This window comes from Martes martes, assembly GCF_963455335.1.
Source record: "Martes martes genome assembly, chromosome: 6".
NCBI classification, from domain to species: Eukaryota; Metazoa; Chordata; class Mammalia; order Carnivora; family Mustelidae; genus Martes; species Martes martes.
In genome coordinates, this window is record NC_137893.1 from 144,499,597 (window position 1) to 144,520,874 (window position 21,278).

General features: G+C 47.7%; 1 protein-coding gene across 1 annotated transcript in view; it reads right to left on the bottom strand.

Moving 5' to 3' along the window:
* Positions 1-6,960: 6,960 nt before the first annotated feature.
* KIAA0319 overlaps positions 6,961-21,278 on the bottom strand; it is a gene marked incomplete at its 5' end in the record, with an annotated part of 57,150 nt that continues 42,832 nt past the window's right edge. Inside the window, 6 exons of the mRNA XM_080805966.1 lie at positions 6,961-8,178; positions 12,178-12,269; positions 14,145-14,232; positions 15,392-15,514; positions 17,281-17,423; positions 20,846-21,005. Coding sequence (XP_080662092.1) covers positions 8,000-8,178; positions 12,178-12,269; positions 14,145-14,232; positions 15,392-15,514; positions 17,281-17,423; positions 20,846-21,005 — 785 coding nt within the window. The 3' untranslated portion in view covers positions 6,961-7,999. The remainder of the gene's footprint in view (positions 8,179-12,177; positions 12,270-14,144; positions 14,233-15,391; positions 15,515-17,280; positions 17,424-20,845; positions 21,006-21,278) is intronic.

Sequence of the window (21,278 nt, forward strand, 5' to 3'; positions counted from 1 at the left end):
CCCCCCTTGGGCATCGAGCTGTGGCTTTGCCAAGATGGGGGAGGCTGGTGCCCACCCGCTCTCCTACCTGAGATGAAGCGGTTGTCACCTGCAGCCTGCTCTTCCTGTCCTCTCGGGGTGCTGCTCCCTGACCTCCAGGAGGACAAACACAGTCTCTCCACAGCGATCCTGAGAGGAAAACAGATTTCCATAAGGGCCCATCCACCTAGCAGAAGGGGTGTGAGGCCTTGAATGGCACCCTTTATCCAGTAAGAGTTTTTACAGTTCATTATTTAAAACAAAAATGACCGGTGTTTCCTGTCACTCTGAAAGAGGAACTCTGATTCAGAAAATTCTAGGCTTTTCTGGACGTGTCTCCTGTCCGTACTGACACTGAGGAAAAGGAATCAAGGCTGTTCGTGGCTGAGTAAGCAGTGATAGAACTTTCCTTTCCCACCATGTGTGGAATGCACTGTCATTCCGTGGATATTCTGGGCATTTGAAGGAGAGCCTGAGGGCAGGCATGCTGGGGAGGGGGGTCCCCTCCCTGCCCCCTGGTAGTTAGCATCATTCCCTGTAGCCCTGGAGAGCCGAGGTTAAGTCACTGTCTGGAATGCCCATGGGCACAGAGGAACTCACCCCTGGTCCTGGGGCTCCTTCTGTTAGCCTGCCTCGCACCAGCCATCTCCCGGTTCCCACAGAGGAGACCAGCTGACCTCCGCCTCCCGCCAACGTATCTCAGCCACACCCTGTCCAGAATCACATGTGCAGCATACTGATGGTTTCTTTCTTTTACAGTTTTAGGTGGTTTTCTATAACTTTCTAATTACTTAAGATTTGGATGTATCCATCTGTTTTAACAATAAAGATGCTGTAACATTATTTGTTAGAAGTCTGGAACACGGACACCAGGAGGTGTTAGGAGAATGAGTTCACGTATGTGGGTAGCTTGGTAAGCCAGTGGATTCCTTGTCTGGGCAGCAGACTGGCGTTTTCTTGCTTATTTGGCCCCCCCCCGGGTCCATAAATTGAGGTCCAGAGACTCACTGCAATGTCTTTAATTGTGTACTTAAAGTGATTTGAGAAGGAACTAGGTTCCTGTTGAGTAAAACTGTTCTGGGTTGTGGGAAGAAAGAAAAGTGTCTCTAACTGAACATTTCGGGGGGCGGGTATTTTTCAATAAGGTAACCCCGTGTGGTGAAGTCAGGCAGTGGTTGGCAGACGAGAGAGAGAGCTCACAAGTCAGACCTAGCCCACCACCTGTTTCTGTGTAGCCCAGAGCTAAGAATGGGCTCATATTTCCAAATGATTGGGGGCAAAATCAAAAGGACGGTATTTCATATCACAAAATTATAGGAAATTCCAATTTCAGATTCCATCCATAGTACTGCAGTGAAACACAGCCACGCCCATTCATTCAACATCGGATCCGCAGCTGGTCTCGGCAGAGTTGAGTACTGGGAACACAGACCAACAGCACGGCCTGCAAAGCCCATAGTATGGACTCGCCGCTTGTGGAAAAAGTTTGCCAACCCGAGGTGTAGTAGAGCTACTGATGCTGAGGGAGATCTGACCTTCCTGCGTTTATCAGGCACTGTTTTATTTCATTGAACACCTGTGTAAAAGGTACTTTTCTGGGCATTGCTCCAACGAGTTCTCACCAAGAACTTGCCAGCAATGATCCTGTGATCAGATGAAATTACTGGATAACAGGAGTCTGTTGGCCTCGAGAAAACTACTCCATTCACTTTCCCCAGCTAGGCAGGGATTTGCATTGACATAGCTTATCTGCACTTACCCTCTGAGTGGCTTTCAAACACGATTTTATGTCAGGCGTTGTTTTCTTTTCTCCTTTATTCTTAGGGAGAGACTCCATGAAAATAAGCATCAGAAGCACGATGCAAATAAATCTGGTTTTACTGTTAAACTGTTAGTTTTAGATTGTGCCACGGGCCTGCCTTCTCCAAAGGCTGCAGCCCAGGGTTTTAATCATTCATGTGCAGCTATGTTAGCATTTTACTTGAATAATATTGATACTGTGATTTTGTGTGTGTGCTTAGTTTGTAGGATAAAACCTGGGAATAAGTGTAGTGGGAAGTATGGGAATGTTCTGCTTTTTAAATGTGCCTAGAACTGTTTTCCAGTTTTTGATAATTGTTTACGTGTATCAGTCTCATCAGCAGAGTTGTGCGTGTGTGTGTATAATTAATAAATGTTGCATTAACAGAATTTCCTGTTTCTGTGTTAAGGTTTCTGGTTGTGGTTTCCTCCTTTCCAGTTCATCATTTCTGTTTATACTGGATACTATTAGCCCAGTTCAGATATGCATGAAATACAGCAGAATATGCTATCCCAAAGTATGCTGCTTTGGTATAGCAATTACCATGAGCTGAAGATGTCTAAAATAAACAGATACCAGAAAAGCTCTCTGCCCTCCTCCTATTTTCTTAAAAGCAGGACCTAATTTACACAGGTGCCCCCACCCCTGCGGTAGGAAGGATAAATGTTGATCCCCGGAGACAACTCTAGACCCTGTGGGCCTGGAGAGGCACCAAAGGAATCTACAGGACAGATTTTACCAACTGGCTTTTGTCTCAGCCCTTGAAAGCCTACAAATGCTTTCCTCTGTCCTGTCTTTTCTCCACAAATGTACTGCTCTTTGTTGAGGATGCTACGTAAGCCAGAGTTTCAAGCTGCCTCTCTGAGTTCCTCGTTCTTTCCTGGGCATCTCTCATGTACACCTGAGGCATACATAGTAATAAGCCCCTGTTTTTTTCCTCTAGCTTTTATTTAGCCAAGAACTCAGAAGGGTAGAAGGAAAATTACTCTTCCTCTCCTGCAGGTGTAAATAGTGCTCCCTCCCCGGAGAGCTGCTAGTCAGTGAATGCCGTGGGCCAGGAGCCTGCATGTGAAATTCTGTACCCTAGCATCTTCACAAAGATCTGTCCCGTGGTTTGTGCTCATTAAATGTTTGCTGACTCAGACTGAAAATTTACATGGTTTGTAAGTGTGAGAAAGGAGCATTCTCCAGCTTTCTCAAATTTCTACTCACTCCACTGTTACCCATTATGTACTTTTCCTCAGGTTTGAGTTTTTCTGATAAAGAGAAGCATGAGGAAGAAATTCCCAGAAATCCTACTATTTGGGTATAATCACGGTTAGTTATTTTAACAATGTATCTTATATTTTCACTCAGTGCTCATTATTTTTTATTTTATTATTAAGCTTTTCACTGGAAGAAAGAACTGTGCCACTGGATATGTGTTTCCTTCTGTCATTCTACTGAGTTCATGCATTTCTTTTCACCTGCTTTAGTTTTTTAAAAAATGAACCTATGGTAAGTATTTTATTTAACTCATTAATGAGGAAGCTGGTAAGGGCATTATAACCAGTTGAGAGGAGAACCCAAAAACTCCCACAAATTTATATGGATGAGGAACCTTGAAAGGAACGTCCGAATGGAAGTACACTAGCTCCTTCCACGTGCAGGAGGGAGGCCGGTCAGACTCTCAAGACACCGGAATCTGCATTTCACACTGCTCTTCTCTACAATGGGACAGGGTCAGAAAACGCATGAAGGGCACTGAATGTGGGAATCAAAGAACCCAGGAAGGCCCGCTCTATGTAGACGATGCCTACTGTTCTGCTGAACCTGCTGCTGATTTTTAAAATTACTTGATTACCAGGAGGTTATCCACTTACCTCTCAACTTGAGGGTTCTTTACACACTTGGCCTAGGCCTCTGCTTTAAAGCAAGTGTTACTTTCATCTTCCTCCTATTTCTTCCATTCTCTATCAGTAAATGTAAATGCTACAGCTTCATTCTTAGTTTAGCCTGCAACAAATTAAAAAGCAAATTAGCGTGGTTTTCATTGATAGTCTGGGAAACCTCTCCAGAAAAACAGCAGGTCCTGCTTCATCTAAGGGCGCTGAAAGGCTACCAGCATATTCTGTCTTCATGTGGTATGTATCAATGACTGGAAATGTGTTTGGAAATTGGCAGTCTGAAGACTTACTTATCATCCATCCCTTTTTTCAGCTAACTAGGAAGGACTTGCCACAGTGCAGGCCACAGACAAATCCCGTCCTGGTGATGCAGGGGACATGGACGTTTTCGCAGGTGTTGTGTCAGATTAGGCAAGACTGTGTGGTTTCTTCCTGTTGTGCTAAGACCTCGGGCCTGCAACTCTGGGCTCGTCACCTTCAGGACAGAGGTGACAGTACTAAGTAGGCTTCAAATACAAGAAATTTGGCCATTCCCTAAACTCACCTCAAAAAGAGACTGCTCCATTGGAGAAATCCTGGTTGTCTTGTACTTCAATGGAAGAACTTTTAGTATGGCACTGTTGATCACGAAGCTGGCTGTTTCCCCTCAGCATCTTCCAACTTTTGGTCTTGAAATAATTACAACCTCATGGGTGGTTGCAGAAGCGGTGGATTCCTCTATGTCCTCCACCCTCTTCCCCCAGTGCTCACCGCCATACATAACTCCTACCAGGCAACTGACATCAGTATCATCCTGCTGATACAGGCCAGCGTCCCCAGTGCCCTGTACACTCCTTTCTGTGAATGTGTGTGTTATCCAACTTAATCCCATCAGTAGGAAGGTTTGTGTCACCATCGCCACAATCAAGATACAGAACTGTCCCACCACCACCACCACCACCAAGGAAATCCCCCATGCTCTCCCTTTATATGTAGTTGGCTTTGGAAGTGAAATCACTCAGCAAGGTTTCTTACTATTGGGTGACGGGCATTAAGGAGGGCACTGGATGTAATGAGCACTGGGTGTTATGTGCAACTGATGAATTGTTACATTCTACCCGTGCAACTAATAACACAGTATAAGTTAACTAAATTGAATTTAAATTCAAAATTTTAAAAATTTCATTCACTCTAACATGCATGCCAGAAAGAGTACGTAAGTGAATAAGTGATCAACTTACAGAACCTTCACAAGCTGAGGACACCTCATGACCAGCACCCAGAGCAAGAAACAGAACACTGCCAGCCCCGGCCGGCACCCCTGCTGGAATGACTAGCGTTGTTTTGTTGGTAAAAACGTATTTATTATGGAGAGAGAAAGAGGGAGTGGACATGCAAGGGGAGGGGCGGAGAAACTTTCAAGCGGACTGCAAGCTGGGCGCCTTGAGGGAGGTAGGAAGTGCCCAGCTGTGGGCCTGGGCACGTGGTTCTGCGAAGGGCCAGGTAGTGGGTATTTGGGGTTGGGACGGCCCTGGACCCGCTCCTCTGACGTCCAGCAGAAGCAGGAGCGAGGGGCACACCTTCCATCACGGCAAGGTGCACACCGAAATCCGACCTCCACTGGAGTCTCACAACAGCCTTACGACTTCTCCAACCATTTGGAAGCGTGAAAACCGCCACGGGTGCATGGGCTGCACAGGACAGGTCGCGGGCCAGCTGGCCGGCTCCCAGCGAGGGGAGGAGCCCCCTGCGGGAGGCATGAAGTACCCCCCAGCTCCGAGGTGGCGTTACAGAAATACACTTGATTTAGTCTCGTACATGCTGTCCTGCCATTAAGACCTGGTCTGACCCGGGAAATAACGTACAGCACAGGGCGGCCTGGACCGTCTGGGACCCCCGTCCTCCGGCTGGCGAGCCTTGTGGGATCTTCCATCACAAACACAGCTGGCCTCTTAGCTCCCTCCTCTTGCACTGACTGTTAGGGTCTCATGGGCAGCCCTCTCCTTCCAAGCTGCTGCAGAACCTTCCCTCCACTGGCCCTGGGGATGCGCCACGGGAGGGCAGACTGCTCCTGGTGCCCCTGAGGTCCGGGTGCACCTGTGCAGGAAGTGAGGCCAGGGGAGGCAGAAGTGGCACTCGGCAACCCAGAGCCACGGTGCACCGTGTGATTCCGCAGGAGGGTCGAGGGAGGTTTCTCTGTGTCCTGTGTTCTCCACCGTCTGAAGGAAGTCCTCTGGGTCCCAGGAACAAATGGTCCAAAAGAACGGCCAGAATTTGCTGTCCACCAGCTGAGGGTGGGAGGTCCTTGTGTAGTCAGGGAGGAGGATGAAAAGCAGGGGCTTGACAGCTTAAAAAATCTGCATTCGGTTCCCAGATCTAGCACTCTTTGGCTGTCACCTTGCACAAGGTACTTAACCTCTCTGGGACTCCGGGTCATTCCCTGCAACATGAGAATAATCACATCTGCTTTCCAAGGCTGACTGTAAGGACCCACTGGGCATCTCTAATACGTGCATCACACACATAAACACTGAGCACGCGCTCGCTCCCGTCTTCATCGTTGCGCTCCATCCACCTCCTCTTCTGCGGTCCTTGAGTCCAGAAAGTCCTGGTGGACTGGGGGTGCCCAGAACCCCCCAACTCTGCTCACGAGGCACTCCAGATATTAAGTTTATGAAGATAAATTCTGGTGTAAAAAACATCACACATCCCAGATAGCAGACTGAACTGACTAGCAATGCGGAAAGAGGAAACCTAAGCAAAGAAATTATTTTTTAAATAAAATAGGCTTACACGCTGTTTAGTTCTGCTGTCCCCCAGAAAGTACAAGAACTGAAAACAAGATGATCTCACGAGGATAGATACGACCAGAGAGAACAAAAGCATCTGCAAGCTTCATTTTGTTCAGGGACCCACGGGAACTATCTTCTCATTTGTTCTCACCCTGACGGTTTAATGCGGGTCGTTTAATCCTCTTGCTTTTCCACTTAATCGTGGTAAAGCCATCCCAGTTTCACAGAAACTTGTGCACCAGGATACTCTCCAGGTGTGTTCCCGCCTGAGGCCACAACACGGGTTCAGATCTGTGATGGGCCCCACCTCTATTCTAATCTCTCCAAAGAATGCCAAGGCGCCCCTCCCGGGCCACCCATCTTGGGTGGGTAGAGAAACACCATGAGCCTGCCATCTCCGCCGGCTACGGTTCACTCCAGGTCACTGCTCGGTGGCGTTCTGTTTTCCCCCCATACATTTAAAAGAAGATTTGGTTAAAAAAAAAAAAGTTTAATGTATTTTTTAAACATATGAAGTGAATGTCTATGTCAATTTGTTACCACGGAAAGAACCTGTAGGCCAATGACCATGAACGTACCGTCCTAATTAAGACAGACTGTATTTCTGAGTTTGAGACTATGCACAAAGTTGCCGAGTCATTATTCCTATCTATGGCAATGCAAATGCACGGCCTATGGACATAATCAATGCTCCATCAGTTAATAATCACTTTTATTCTGTCTAATGTACACTGGGGCTAGGAGAGGCTTCAGGGTAGTTTTTTTGTCGACAAGAAAGAATAGGCCAAGAATGTTGCCATGCAACCTTCAACTTTCAACCTACAGGCCATTAAGCCCCCACGTCCCTTTCTGTGCCTCTGGTCCTCGTCCCGTGATTCTCATTCGGCTCTCGGATTCCCAGGAGCTGCTGTCTACAGAGCACGCAGAAACAGTGGTTGGCCATAGCCAGGAATAAAGGTCCCGGGGGGTTCTGCTCTGTTCGGGTGTCACGGTCACCACAGAAAACTTACTACACAGAAGACAACCCACACTTCCAATAAGCTATTGTAACAGACACAGCAGCCTTGGGACGGTGGGGGCCCGACCAGAGAAACCATGTCTGGAAAATCGTCCTTGAAGGCAATCACAGCTCCGAAGAGAAATCAGCCCTCTCTGCATGTGTGTTTAACTTACCTAGAGGTCTGCAGACAGACGCAGGAGTCCATCCTTATTTTCACAAAGGTAACACAAACACTGTGCCAGCTACAAAGCACAAACTCTCTTAAGTATATACCTCGTATCTCACCCAAACTGTATCCCTATCAGCAAGCATCTCTACTAAAAGAGCAACGTTAATGTTTTGTTACGTATCTCAAACGCTCCAAGAAAACAGATCTTTTAAATACAGGGACACACATCCAGCCCGCTGTGAAAGGACCTTAATGCACGATTCTCACAGGAGTTAGCTCTGTGTGTTAACTCCAGTTCACCAGTCCTGGATTCAGGGATCCCTGTGGGTAGCCTTCGAGTTAACAGCTGCTTCCTTATCTGTCCTTTGAGCAATGGCTGAAGGGAGCGCCATTTCCGAGGGAACCATTCACGGAAACCTTTGGATTCCCTCTCTCCATCCTCTCTCTGCTGAAGATGGTGTCCTGATCACTGTCAAACTCCGACTCGGACACCATCAGGCTGGAGTTGTGCTCTGTGCTTCGGTGTTTAATACCTGGGGAGAAGCAGACAAGATGCATCTTGGGGGAAACGGCCTTTTCACTCCCAGCTGCTGTTCTGGTCGTAGGTCCCATGCACCCAGCTGTGCTCTCTGCACCTTCAAAGCAACACTCACAACACGGCAGGGGTTGGAGGCCCTGGTGAGCAGCAACAGGGGCTTTGGAGTCAGCCCTGAGCTTGAGCCCAAGCTTTGACACTTACTGGCTAGCTGTGTGGTGCTGGACAAGATGCCTAACCTCTCTGGGCTTTCAGTCTCCAGAACCATCAACACTGGGAGAGGTCAGGTACGCACTCCACGGGTTCGGGGTGAGGACTCCGTGAAACAGTGCGAGTGAAGCCGAGGCCCGGCAGTCAGCACTCAGGAGGCACTCACTAGGTGCAAGCTGTTAGGGTTTTACAATTCAGTTCCATCAAAATATTTTGGGTAGAATATGTGATTGCCTGTGGTCAAACTAAGAGACAGAAGTGGTATAAGACGTGACCTCTGCTCTCAGAGAATTTATAGTATCTAGCTAAGGGTTTAAGACAAAGACTCATGAGAAGACAGTTCAAAATAGTCGAGAAATGTTGAAAAATCAGTCTCACAGGGATCAAGAACGGATAAACGCACACCGATTGGCTGGCATTGCTTCAGGCTGGGATTTGGACAGGAGAACCAGGGAGGGCGTGAAGTGTGCCGAGGGGCACCAGAAATACTGGAAGAACCAGGTGACCCGGCCCTACCTGCCACGGGCCCTCACCGGCTCTGTCACACCCGGCCAGCGGCTAAGCTTTCCTATGTCTCAGTTTCCTCTTCTGTGAAATGGGGATCATCACAAGTACATGTCTCAGAGCTGCTGGCTGCCCTGGGATTAAACGGGTAACGTGCCTGGAACAGGATGTAGTACGTCTGAAACAGGTACAGTTAGTGCTGAGATCCTGAGGGGCTGAAGGGGTCATGAGAGTGTTGGGGAGAGGGGATGAGAGACTAGGCGAGAGGGTGGGCTGAGTGGGAACAAGGCTCCAACAATAGGTTTAGAGCCCGGCAGGAAGAAGAATGGGGGTTGGGACATGAGAAAGACGAGGTTACTCTAGGAGGAAGGAGGTGACATAATGCAACCTCAAAGTGTGTTGAGGGGCGCCTGGGTGGCTCAGGTGTTAAGCATCTGCCTTTGGATTGGGTCATGATCCCGGGGTCCTGGGATGGTTAGTTTTCCACGCTGACTGGTGAATAGTTCATTTATTTCTGTTCAAGTAGGAATATCTGTGTTTATAATGATAAGACCTGGATATTTAAATGCTGAAAGTGTTGGAAGCTTAGCAGTTGCAAGTTTACACAACAAATGGGGCAACTGGCCGAAGAAAAGAAAGCCCACAAGATATCGAGGGTAATTTCTGTCATTTGGACCCTAAATGATGTTGGGGAACTTAGCAATGGTAGAAAAAAATATTCAAATGAAAATGATTAACTTCCTTCTTGAATTTCATTGACTCAGAGTTTCCCTAAAATTTTTGAAACCAGGGCGCCTGGGTGGCTCAGTGGGTTAAAGCCTCTGCCTTCAGCTCAGGTCATGATCCCAGGGTCCTGGGATCGAGCCCCACATCGGGCTCTCTGCTCAGCGGGGAGCCTGTTTCCTCCTCTCTCTCTGCCTACTTGTGATCTCTGTCTGTCAAATAAATAAATAAAATCTTTAAAAATATATAAAAATAAATTTAAAAAAAAATTTTTGAAACCATAGTTAAACTTGAGGTAGCTATTCAACCTTTATTTTATAGCGGGGAATTCTACGGATAGCTATTTTCCTTAAAGCTTTCCTGTGTATTTTTGGAAGTTGACTCTACTTCATTAATTTTGTGGGTCTGCGATCACTTTTCTGCAAATGGCAGTTAAGCTGTTTTGCTCTTATGTCAGAAATAAGTCCCTGCAGATTTCCAAAAGAGCCATTTTACTGCTAAACAGAGGGAGTTTTGCACTGTCTTATATAAACACTGTTCATGTAAGAAAAGTGTAAATTTCCAGTGGTATTGATTAATTAAAGCATTCTATCCAAAAATGCAAACAACAATAACAAAACATAGATAAAATTAATTCTAATATAAACTCTGTTTTTGGCAACTCAGTACTTATGGCAGGTGAGGTATCTTTGCTCTATGATTATAAATAAAGGCTAGATTTATACTTATTTTTATATTAAAACATTTATTCACCACATGCTATGCGTGAAGGACAGAGGAATGAGATTGCAGTGATGGCCTTGGGGCTCGAGGTTGACAAAAGTGTGGTTTTGAGGTTGTACTCACACTATAGCTAAAGAAGGATCACTAGCTAATATTAGAGCAAGTGGTAATTTAGTAATAGGGGTCTCCAGAGGTTAATGAGGCCACCCACGTGCATTTTAGCTGAACCAATGCCTAAACATCCCCGTGGCTGAGCATTTCCATATCATGAAAGTGTTTTCATAGGGAAGAAGACTCCCCTCCCTTCACAGATGGTCTAATGCATGCTGCCAGTACTTCCTTTGTTGTGTTTTTTGTTTTGTTTTTTAGATTTTATTTATTTATTAGAGAGAGAGCGTGCACGATCAAGAGGGAGAGGGAGAGAGAAAATCTGAACCAGACTCCAAGCTGAGCCCAGAGCCTGATGTGGGGCTCGATCCCACGACTGTGAGATCATGACCCGAGCCAAAAAACAAGGAGTTGTTGGATGCTTAACCAACCGACTGAGCCACCTGGGCACCCCAGTACTTTGTTTTGACCTAAAGGCTGTGATGAATGAAACTCTTAAGGACCTGTACACACAAACCACTCTTTCTTTCAAAACTGGTGTAAGAATGGGCACCTGGGTGGCTTGCTGGTTAAACATCTGCCTTTGGCTCAGGTCATGGTCCTAGGATTGAGCCCTGCATTGGACTCCCTGCTCAGCAGGAAGCCTGCTTCTCCCTCTCCCACTCCCCCTGCTTGTATTCCCTCTCTTGGTCTCTCTCTCTCTGTCAAATAAATAAATAAATAATCTTTAAAAAAAAAAAATTAAGCACTCTGAGCTCTTAGGTCTAAAGCTGCTGTATAAAGCTGGTGTCCCATGATGTGATGAGAGGCGAGCTCACACGTGCACTGATTAGGTTTGTCCTCGTGTCCGTTTACCTGCCAGAGCCCCTGGCCACACTCCCCGGACGTCAGCCACGCGGACCTCAGTGCTCGGCCAGTCCCGTCCGGGCTGCTGCAGGATTACCCTCTCCGGCCGGGGCTCTGTGCTCCCCCCGGGCCTTGCTTGGTGTCCACGCAGAGGGCAGGCACTCAGCATTTACTACGGACGTTTTGCATCTCACAACTTTGAAAGTGATTATGTCCCTCGGTGAGAATGTAGTTACAAATGCAGAATTATGAAGGACCCATACAAGCGAGTGCTAAGCAGCCTCCGAGGGCCAGGAAGGGTTCTTAACGAAGGAGAGCCAGCAAGCTCGCGGGGTGGCTGGGAGGTGGCTCGGAGCATCAGGGTCTGTGCGCTTTGTGGAGACAGTGTTGGGTGGAAGATGGGGTTCACCCACATCTGGCTAGTCAGCTAAGGGCAAGGCTCCAAGCTGGAGCCCGCCTGTCATCTGGCCGCATCTGTCAGGGAGCAGACCCGCAGGGCAGTGTTCAGAGGCGAGCTGGTGTGGAACGCTGTCACACGCCCCACACCCCAACCACGAGAGAAAAACCTGCTTGAAAAGCAGTCTTTGCCTGCGGGCATTCGATGGGGGCTCAGCGGACACCAGGCCTCTCCCGTCCCTCACCCGGTAAGGCCTCTAAGTGCGTCACCAAAATCTCATGGAATTTGGATACAGCTATGCCTCCCCATCACCTATCCGTGGGCTAGATGTAGGTTTTTCTTCCCAGAAGCTCAGACTCACTGTTCCTTCCCCATTAACTTGCCGGCTCTGGCCTGTCGTTCCGCCCCCCACCAAGGTAGCGCTCGGGCAAGCGCCCGCATCCGGTCCTCTCAAGGCCCCGGGGAGCATCCTGCAGGCCATCTTACCGTGCTTGGGCCTCAGCTCCATTCTCTCCTGCTCGTCCATGCTGTCCAGGATGGTATACTTGGTTTTCTTTCTTATTTTAGTCCTTTTTCGTCTGAAAGGAACAACAAAAAGCTCGACTCAGATTCTTAGGGAACCGGGAGCCGGGAGTTAAAACAGTAGAGGAAACACTCGGCCTTCAGAACGCAGGGCCCGGCGCGGTGGGAACGCTGCGCGCACACAGCCCGGTCTGCGTTCCGGGCTCCTGAGGCACGGCGCGCGCGCATCCGGAACACACACAGGAGCAGCACGGCCACGCCCCCGGCGCCCACCTACCTGCGGGCTCCCGGCTAAGCCCGGGGTTGACGGGCCGGGGCCCTTGAGGGCCGTCTCTCAGCACCTGCGTGCTGGCACAGCGAGCTTTCCCGTGAGTGATGCTTCACTCGGAGAAACCTGAACGCCCACACTGGCCCCCTGAAACTATACTGGCCTAGAAGGTCCAAAGATGCAAAGATGATGGAAACTAGCAACCAGGGGGTAACAAACCAACCAACCAGAAATATAGCGGATTCCCAAAATTAAGTGGCAACAACCCAGGATTTCATTTTCCACAACGCATGAGAGCAACTGGGCTAGTCCTTCGTGCGTCATCCCGGGCCTCAGGGGATTATGTGAAAATGCACCTCAAAGCCATGGGGAGGTTATGCTGAGGACAGTTTTCCACGGGAGGGTGACTAAGAGCATGGGCCCCTAAGCCTTGGTTGAGTGCTTCCCAGCTATGACCGCACGCTCCCACTGGTAAAATGGGAGTCCAAACGGCCCCCTTTTGTATGGTTGTTGGGAGGACTGAAGAGCGTAGAGAGCACACAGCTGACAGAGAATGGCAGATACTTAATATTACTTGTTAATACTTAAAATGGTCACAGTCAAATACTTTCTTCATCATCACAGTCATCTGCTTAATACATATGGCCACAAAACTGCAGAATGTGTATTTTCTTAATTTTTCATTTATTTTTGTTTTTTGCAGGACTTTGGACGTGAAGCACAGCAGGGTGCCCACGGTCCCAAATGGCTCTAGAAAGCTTCCTGGATTTAGGCCTCTGGGTGCCTGTGCTCCCCTTCCCCAGCCTTCTGCGATGTCACTGTAGGGATCACTAAAGGGAAAGCAATCACAAGTAAAACCAAGAAGATAATATGAGCGGTTTCAAAATATAACTATTAATTACGATCACAACATTTTTTTTTTTAATCATTCTCTTCTTTGGGGAGCATTCAGTGTTTTGTGTAGGATGGTGGTGTTTTATGTAGGATGTCTTTCCGGGACTTGAGAAATCACCGTCCCTACAAATCTCCTCACAGAGGGCTGGGCACAGGGTTCTGGAAGATTCAGACCTGGAGGCCCTCAGAGGCTTCTCGGAGGTCAGCACCCCCGAAAAAGGAAGAAGGAAACACCTCAAGCAAAACTCCTCTTCCGTGATCCTCCTGCCTGGATTAAAGCTTTGCATTTACTCAACAGGATTGAGACAGAGTCCACTGTTGCTTCACACAGAAGAAGCAAAATCTAAATTTGCATCGTGCGCTTCTAGAACTCCTCCCTCTCCTGAGGGCTAATGGGCTATTCCAGGAGTGTCTCCGTGAACAAACGTGAGACAGAGAAAATAACACTAGACTTGATACAGAATCTCTGAGCCTTGCAGGGAAGAGGAAAGCTGCATTATGAAAAGCGGCCTCTGGGATTATTGCATTTATCTGCCCCACACCCAACGTGGGTCTTGAACTCATGACCCTGAGATCCAGAGTCCCATGCTCCACCAACGGAGTCAGCCAGGCAGCCCCTATAAAGGACTCTGAAAGCCTCGTTTGTCTTCATGTAAAAGTGATTGTCAAATGGTTCAGTAGCTTAACAAACCCAAGCAAAGGCTACTACAGCTGCCATTTCCTGGTGAGTCTTTTTCCCAGGGCCATGAACAAAGGAGCTGCCGCATACCTCCTGCAGTAGAGGCAAAGCCAGGGCACAGCCCCGGTCAGCACGAGGACAGTGAGAGCCAACGCCACCACGTAGAACACACTCCACTCTGGAAAACAAGAAAGCCAGAGCAGACACGGTTACACGCTGTTCACAAAACTTTATTTCCGTGCTTCACGATGTATATTAGCCAAGTTCTTATGACCAAAGGCCATCTGTGGCCTCATTGGTCTGGCCGCAGAGCATAAACAAGGTTCACTATAAACAAATCAGGAACAACTTAAAAGTACCCTACTTTTGTCCAGCTGGGTCAGGGACCTCCCCAGGAGGTATATTTCATGCTGACTTAAGGACAGACTTGTCAAAAACAAATTAATTAAAATGTATGCTGTGAACACCCATGTATGACACATCAAAATATTAATTCCATAATCACAAAGAACATAGCTCTCCCCACCAAAATAGCTCTGGCTCAGTTTTTAAACAGGCAAATAAAATATCTGTCTGGCTGCCGAGGACACGAAGACACTTTTCAGAGCCAGACAGTAATTCAGGAACTACCTGATCTGTATTCCTCCCACATCCTCGTACACATCCAGTGTAAAAAGCTTTGCAACAACAATTCGGGACAGAGAAACCAAGGGCCCAAAGACAAAGGATTAACTCCATTAAATATCTGCTCCTTGGAAAAACGATCCAAGGGCTGGCTATTTTCAAATTTCTCAGCCATATACATCCACCTGGGTCCCCAAGGCAACAAAATTACTCTTGGAAATAGGCGGGCATTAAAATGGATTCCTCCCCAGAGGACACATCAGGGCACCGGCGGGGTCAGTGGAGACCGAGTGTCCCATTGTTGGTGCAGCCCGGGCAGACATCCCGGAGTGGGCCTGATTCTGCTGTTCATCCACGTCCAACAGGTCCACACCAGGAAACATTTCACTAGAAGGCCAACAGAGCCCAAACCAAGGCAGGGGCACCCAGACAACGGCCCCAGGGGCACAAAGCAACGCTCTCAGCAATGCTGGGGGCAGTTAGCCAATTCTGCTCTGCCCAGGGGGGTTTCCTTATCAGGAAGTTTTATGGAAAAGCCTAGGTCCACAGGCATGGTAGGTATGGGGCGGATCTTAACTCACTCCTCCTTGGCTTCAGGTGAGGAGAGCGGAATGTTTACAGTGGCAGAGTGGGGCAGATATTTCTGGTATTGCAAAATGCTGTGTCCCCACACTCCTTGGCCACAGCCGCCCCCGCCCCCACCCCGGACTCACCGCAGTTGCTCTCCCCATCCTGGAGGTAACGCTGAATCAGGTTCTCCATCCACAGCTGGGAGCACACGCAGCGCTTCGTGATGGGGTCACAGTGGCCGTGGCCTGAGCACCGCAGAAGGCAGCCTGCAAAAGGTGGGCGCGGCTGAGGCCCTCGCAGCAGGCAGAAGCGGGGGGGCCTGACTTCTGCCCACTGTGGTTCTGCATTAGCTCGGCCCCGACAGACACATCTTGCTGAGTCAAGAGCCTCTATGGCTTAGAGGGGGCCCAGGGGGTCTCTCTCATCAGGAAGCAAATGGCAGAAAAAAACCATTCCACACCAGGTGACAAACGCCTTAAAAATGTAGCCAATACATTTTTTTCCCTGGACCTCACACTGGTGTGACCAAGAAAGATGGCCTCTGGCCTAAGAAAGATACATGCTAAGAATTTATACATTCTAAGAAAATAATTGGGGATATGCACAAAGACTTGTCTACACTTAGAGCATTATTTAAAATCTGCCTCACGTCCCGGAGTAGAGGACTGCCTGAACACATCCAGGATGGAGGGCTCTGTAGCTGTAAGTACCCTACTGAGGGAGAAATTGTAAAAGATTTGAAAAAAATGATCATGATTTGATTTGAAGTTAAAAAACAGATTAAAAATATTTATCCACTATCCTGATTGTATCACGTGTTTCCAGAGATGGACGAACTGGAAGGAAATGCATCAGGTACTAACGAAAGTTAAGTCTGGAGGGTGGGGATTCTAGGCTCAAGGACCTAGAGAATTGTTTAAGTTTTTTGCCTTTCTGGATATTCCAAGTTTCCTATAATAAATAAGGCATTACTTTTGTAGTTAGAAAAAAGGGATTATTTAAAAAATTATATTAGTGTATGTTAGCCTTGAGCATGTCAATTCCGGACAGACATCTGACACAAGCTACACCGTACTACCCAGCATTGTGTGTCTCTCGTGATTCTCACAGTCCTCAGCGCCTGCTGGAACGGCTGCTTCAACATCATGAGGGATTCACGTTCCTTATAAGGTCATGACTGAGAACTTGGACAAAGACCACATTTCTGACTACACCCATGAATCACTTTGGTGCCAGGACAGGTGAGCAAACAAGGAGCTTGGACGGAGACACAGTGGAAGGCGCTCAGAAGTCACCCTGCATTTCCAGCGGTCTATGAAACACCACTGTCACACCAGTGTGAGGTCCAGCGGAAAAACTGTATGAACACAGCTTCTCCAGCCCATAACACTGTCTTTACCACTGTCCTGAATGCTTAAGTATGAAATTCCTGACAATGACCACTATCTGGAGTATAGTTTTAAAAACCGACCCATGAAAAAAAAAAAACAAAAAAAAAAAACCTGACCCATGACCACTGTTGGTCTTGTTTCCCTCAGAGACAAAGAGCAGTTGGCAAACGTGTTGCAGGAAGCCCACTGTAGAACTAAATGTACAACACGTTTCTGGATGCTAACGTGAAAATAGTCATACCTCACTCCTCCTTCCACTCCAGTAAAACTCAGCCATGCCTGGCAAGGCTGAGTCTGATTCTTTTACAATATTCCCAGAGAAATTATCCCATAGGCATATTCTTGGAGGAATGAAGTTCAATATTTAATTTCTAATTAAATTAATATTGGACTTCATGCCCAGTCAGTCCAAAAAGACTATGTGACCTCACCTCTGTCCTGTCAGACTGCAAACAGATCTTAGATCCCCTTTCCCAAGAAATCTGCCACTTCAACCTCAATGGGCATTTAGGTTTCTGTAAGATTCTTGATGCACTGAATTTGATGGGACGCTTTGCTCAGCGCCACCCAGTTCTGAATAGACAGCAAATATTTATATTACTTGGCCCCTAAAAGAAGGCACATTCCCATAGGAGACATACCTGCTGTGTCGATCCTCAAGACTTTAAAAAGTAAGAAATCAGTCTTCTCTTTTGAGAGCTGTCTGTGCAAATTTCGGACCACATCAGCAGCTTTGAGAACCTTGAAAGGCGGCCCACTCTGGACATAAAACACAATGACGGTGCTGCAGAAGACAAGGGGGGAGGACAGCCACGCGGTCAGGTGGCGGCCGACAGGACAGGTCCGCCCTGCCCTCTGACCGGTGAGGGTCTTGACTGCCCCAGCTGGGTGGGTTGGCAAGGACACAGGGCGTCTCTTGTGGGCCAAGGAACTGATTGATCTGTGTCTATTCATGAATATAGACTCCTCAGTCCCAGAGCTGTCTAGTCACTGGGTGACAGACACACCTCTAGATTAATGGGGCAATGCGCCCGCATGTGGAAACAGGCTCAGCTGTCCACAGGGCAACGTCGACTTTTATCTTGGACTGAGACAGACTTTACTTGCACTGGCACTCACCCTTCCCAACGGTACTACTCAGTGGCATTCACATATTCACCGCATTGGGCCACCATGGCCGCCATGTGACTCCAGAACATCGTCACCCCTCCGGACAGAACCCTGTACCCTAGAAGGAGTGACCCTCCATGCCCTCCTCTCTCCGGACTCTGGCAACAAATCATTCTCTTTCCGTCTCTCCCGGTCTGACTGTGCGTTTGCTACACATGACACGCACGAGGTGCTCTGCTGTGTTTGCTATAAATGACACACACACGAGGCGCTCCGCGTCCTGCTTCTTCCAGCGAGCATGCGGCGTTCACAGTTTATCCACATCGTTCTGTGCACCACGACTTCCTTCCCCTTGACTGCCAAACCCTAGTCCATTGTACCAACATCCCTCACTGAATTTACCCGTTCAGCCACTGATGATATTCACACTGTCTCCCCTTTTGGGCTGTATGGATTCGGCTGAATGTGTAAATGTTGGTGTGCAAGTTTGTGTATGGACACACACTGATCGTTTCTCTTGGGTATGGACCTAGGAGTGGAGTCTCTGGGCTGCACGGTACCTGCTCAGCACTGGTTTTTACACCGGCCGCCCAGCTCTGCATTCCCACCAGCAATGCTGAGGGTTCCGATTTTTCCACATGCTCACCAGTGTTTGCTCCAGTTGGGTTTGTCTTCTGGATTAGAGCCATCCCAGTGGGTGTGAGGTGCTTCTCAAAGGGGTTTCGCTTTGCATTTCCCAATAGCTCACTATGCGGAGCACCCTTTCATGTGCTGATTAGCAACTGGTAAGTCTTCTCTGAAGACCTTTCCATTCAAATCTGTATTGGTTTTCAAGGCTGCCATTAAAAGTACCATGAACTGGAGAGCTTATCACAACAGAAGTTTATTTACAGTTCTGGAGCCTTGAAGCTCAAAATCAAGGTGTTGTCAGGGCCATCCTGTCTCTGAAGATGCTAGAGGAGAACCTGTCCCCCACCATTCTCCCCACTCTCAAGGCTCTCAATGGTCGGCGCTCTGTGCTCCCCGAGGCATCCACCCCACCTCTGCCTCTATTGTCACGTGGTCATCTCCCTGGGCTTCTGTTTCTGAGTCTCTTCTTATAAGGACACAGTCACACTGGGTGAAGGGCCCACCCTACAGCAGTATGACCTGATCTCAACTATCTCCGTCTGCAGAGATCCTGTTCCTGCATAGGCTCACACAGGTAGTAGAGGTCAGGACGTAAATGTAGCTTTGAGGAGACACAGCTTTTGAGGAGCCTACAAGTGTTTGTAGCATGAAAGGCTGCTGGATTTTATCAAATGCTTTTTTCTGTGCCTACTAAGATGATCATATGGCTTTTATCCTTTATTACAGGACAAAAGGGTTTATTACATTTATTGACGTACCCTGCATGCCTGGGAAAAATCCCACTTGGCCATGTGTCTACTTCTTTTAATATGTTGCTGCATGCAGTTTCTAAGTATTGTTTTTGAGCATTTCTGCTTCTATATTCATAAGGGATATTGGTCAGTAGTTTTTTTTCTTTTTCCTTGGGAACGTCTCTGGTTTTATTTTTAGTTTTTTTAAAGATTTTTATATACTTGAGAGAGAGAACGAGCAGGGGAGAGGGGCAGAGGCAGAGGGAGAAGCAGACTCCCTGCTGAGTATGGAGCCTAACGTGGGGCTCGACCCAGAACCCTGGGGTCACAACCCAAGCCGAAGGCAGACGTTTCACTGACTGAGTCCCCTAGGTGCCCTTCTGTCTGGTTTTCATATCAGAGTAAAAACTGGCCTCCTAGAATGAGTTGGAAAGTATTCCCTCCTCTTCTATGTTTTCGAAGAACTTGTATAAGTGGTGGTAAACCTTTAAATTTTTGGTAGAATTCACCAGGGAAGCCATCTGGTCCTGGGCTTGGTAGGAAGTTACTGATTCCTAACTTAATCTCTTCACTTGCTATAGGTCCATTAAAATTTTTCATTTCTTCTGGAGTCAGATGGTATAATTGTTTCTTTCTAGGACTGTAACCATTTCATCCAGGTTAACTAATTTGTTGACATGCAATTGGTCATAGAACAATTCTTTTTATTTCTATGTGGTTGGTAGGATTATCCCCTTTCATTCTTTTTTTTTTTTTTTAGATTTTATTTATTTATTTGTCAGAGAGAGAGAGAGACCACAGGCAGACAGAGAGGCAGAGGGAGAAGCAAGCAGGCTCCCTGTGGAGCAAGGAGCCCGATGTGGGACTCGATCCCAGGACGCTGGGATCATGACCTGAGCCGAAGGCAGCCACTTAACCAACTGAGCCACCCAGGCGTCCCTATCCCCTTTCATTCTTGATTTTACTAATTTGAGTGTCCTCTACTTTCTCGGTCAGTCTAGCTAAAGGTTTATCAATTCCATTGATTTTTCAAAGAAATAGCCTCTGGTTTTGTTGACTTACAGACTTGTTCCATTCAATGTTTGGTATTTTGTAAGTAAGGGAAATGTGTGATTTGTTTTGATAGAGTTCTATGAAAAAATATAATTTTCCTTTAACTTGGTATTTTTCTAAGTAAACTTCAGTTGTCCAGAAAACAATTCAAACAGAGTAGCTGACAGTAACTGATGGATTTTCTGGGAATGGCGGGTTTTCTTTCCCATATCCCTTCTCTTCTCCCACCCTCCCCTACTACTCATAGAATGGATAAGCATTCAAAAATAAAAGCATAATTAAATAGATAAATCTTATAAGAAATAAAGGCTGGAGGATTAGCCTCCTAGGCTCTCAGAAGACAGCAACGGTGAGCAATGCTCCTCTCACGCCGAGAGAAGCCTCAGTCCTGGAATGTGGGGCAGAGATGAAGCCTGGCTGTGAGACACGCTCTGGGTCAGCCATTTGTATGACCTCCAAAGACAGCAGAGCTAAACGACCAGTTCCGGCTGGTGTTTGCTCACTCCCTCATCTGGTACATTCTCAGTCAGTATTTACTGAGACTTGTAGGAGGGACCTGGAATGACACTGCCCTTCCTGCTGCCCTTTGAGCAAAAGAATGTATGGATGAGATACAAGTGTGTGCAAAACAACAAGCAAAGGAAACAAACAGGATCCTGCCAGACAGGTGTACGGCGCACACCTGAGGTCTGAGTGGGCCTGGATCTTCTGAACCTTAACATCTGAGTCCAGCACATTCAGCAGGGCTGCCAGCCGCCTCACGAGGGTGTCCTTCTGCTGCTTGGTCAGCTGCCCCACGCCCACCTGCAGGATCAGCTCCACCAGTGCACTCTTCCTGGGGTCTGGGAAAAGAGAGCACATGGGGTTTCCACTTGGAAATCATGCTGGACAACGCAAGGAGCGAGGCCTGCACAAAGGTTTAAAGAGTTTAAAATGATCCCTGGTAACTTCTTAGGACTAAGGTTGGACTCAGTTTACCAAATAGTACAGCGGCTGCTGTCTGAGAGGGCTTTCTCCTTGTTTTACCCAAGTCTGGTGTCTATTAATTTCTTCCCGGAAGATAATCAGGGGCACCTAAACAGCCTCTGGGCTACCTTGAGATTTGGGCACTGCAC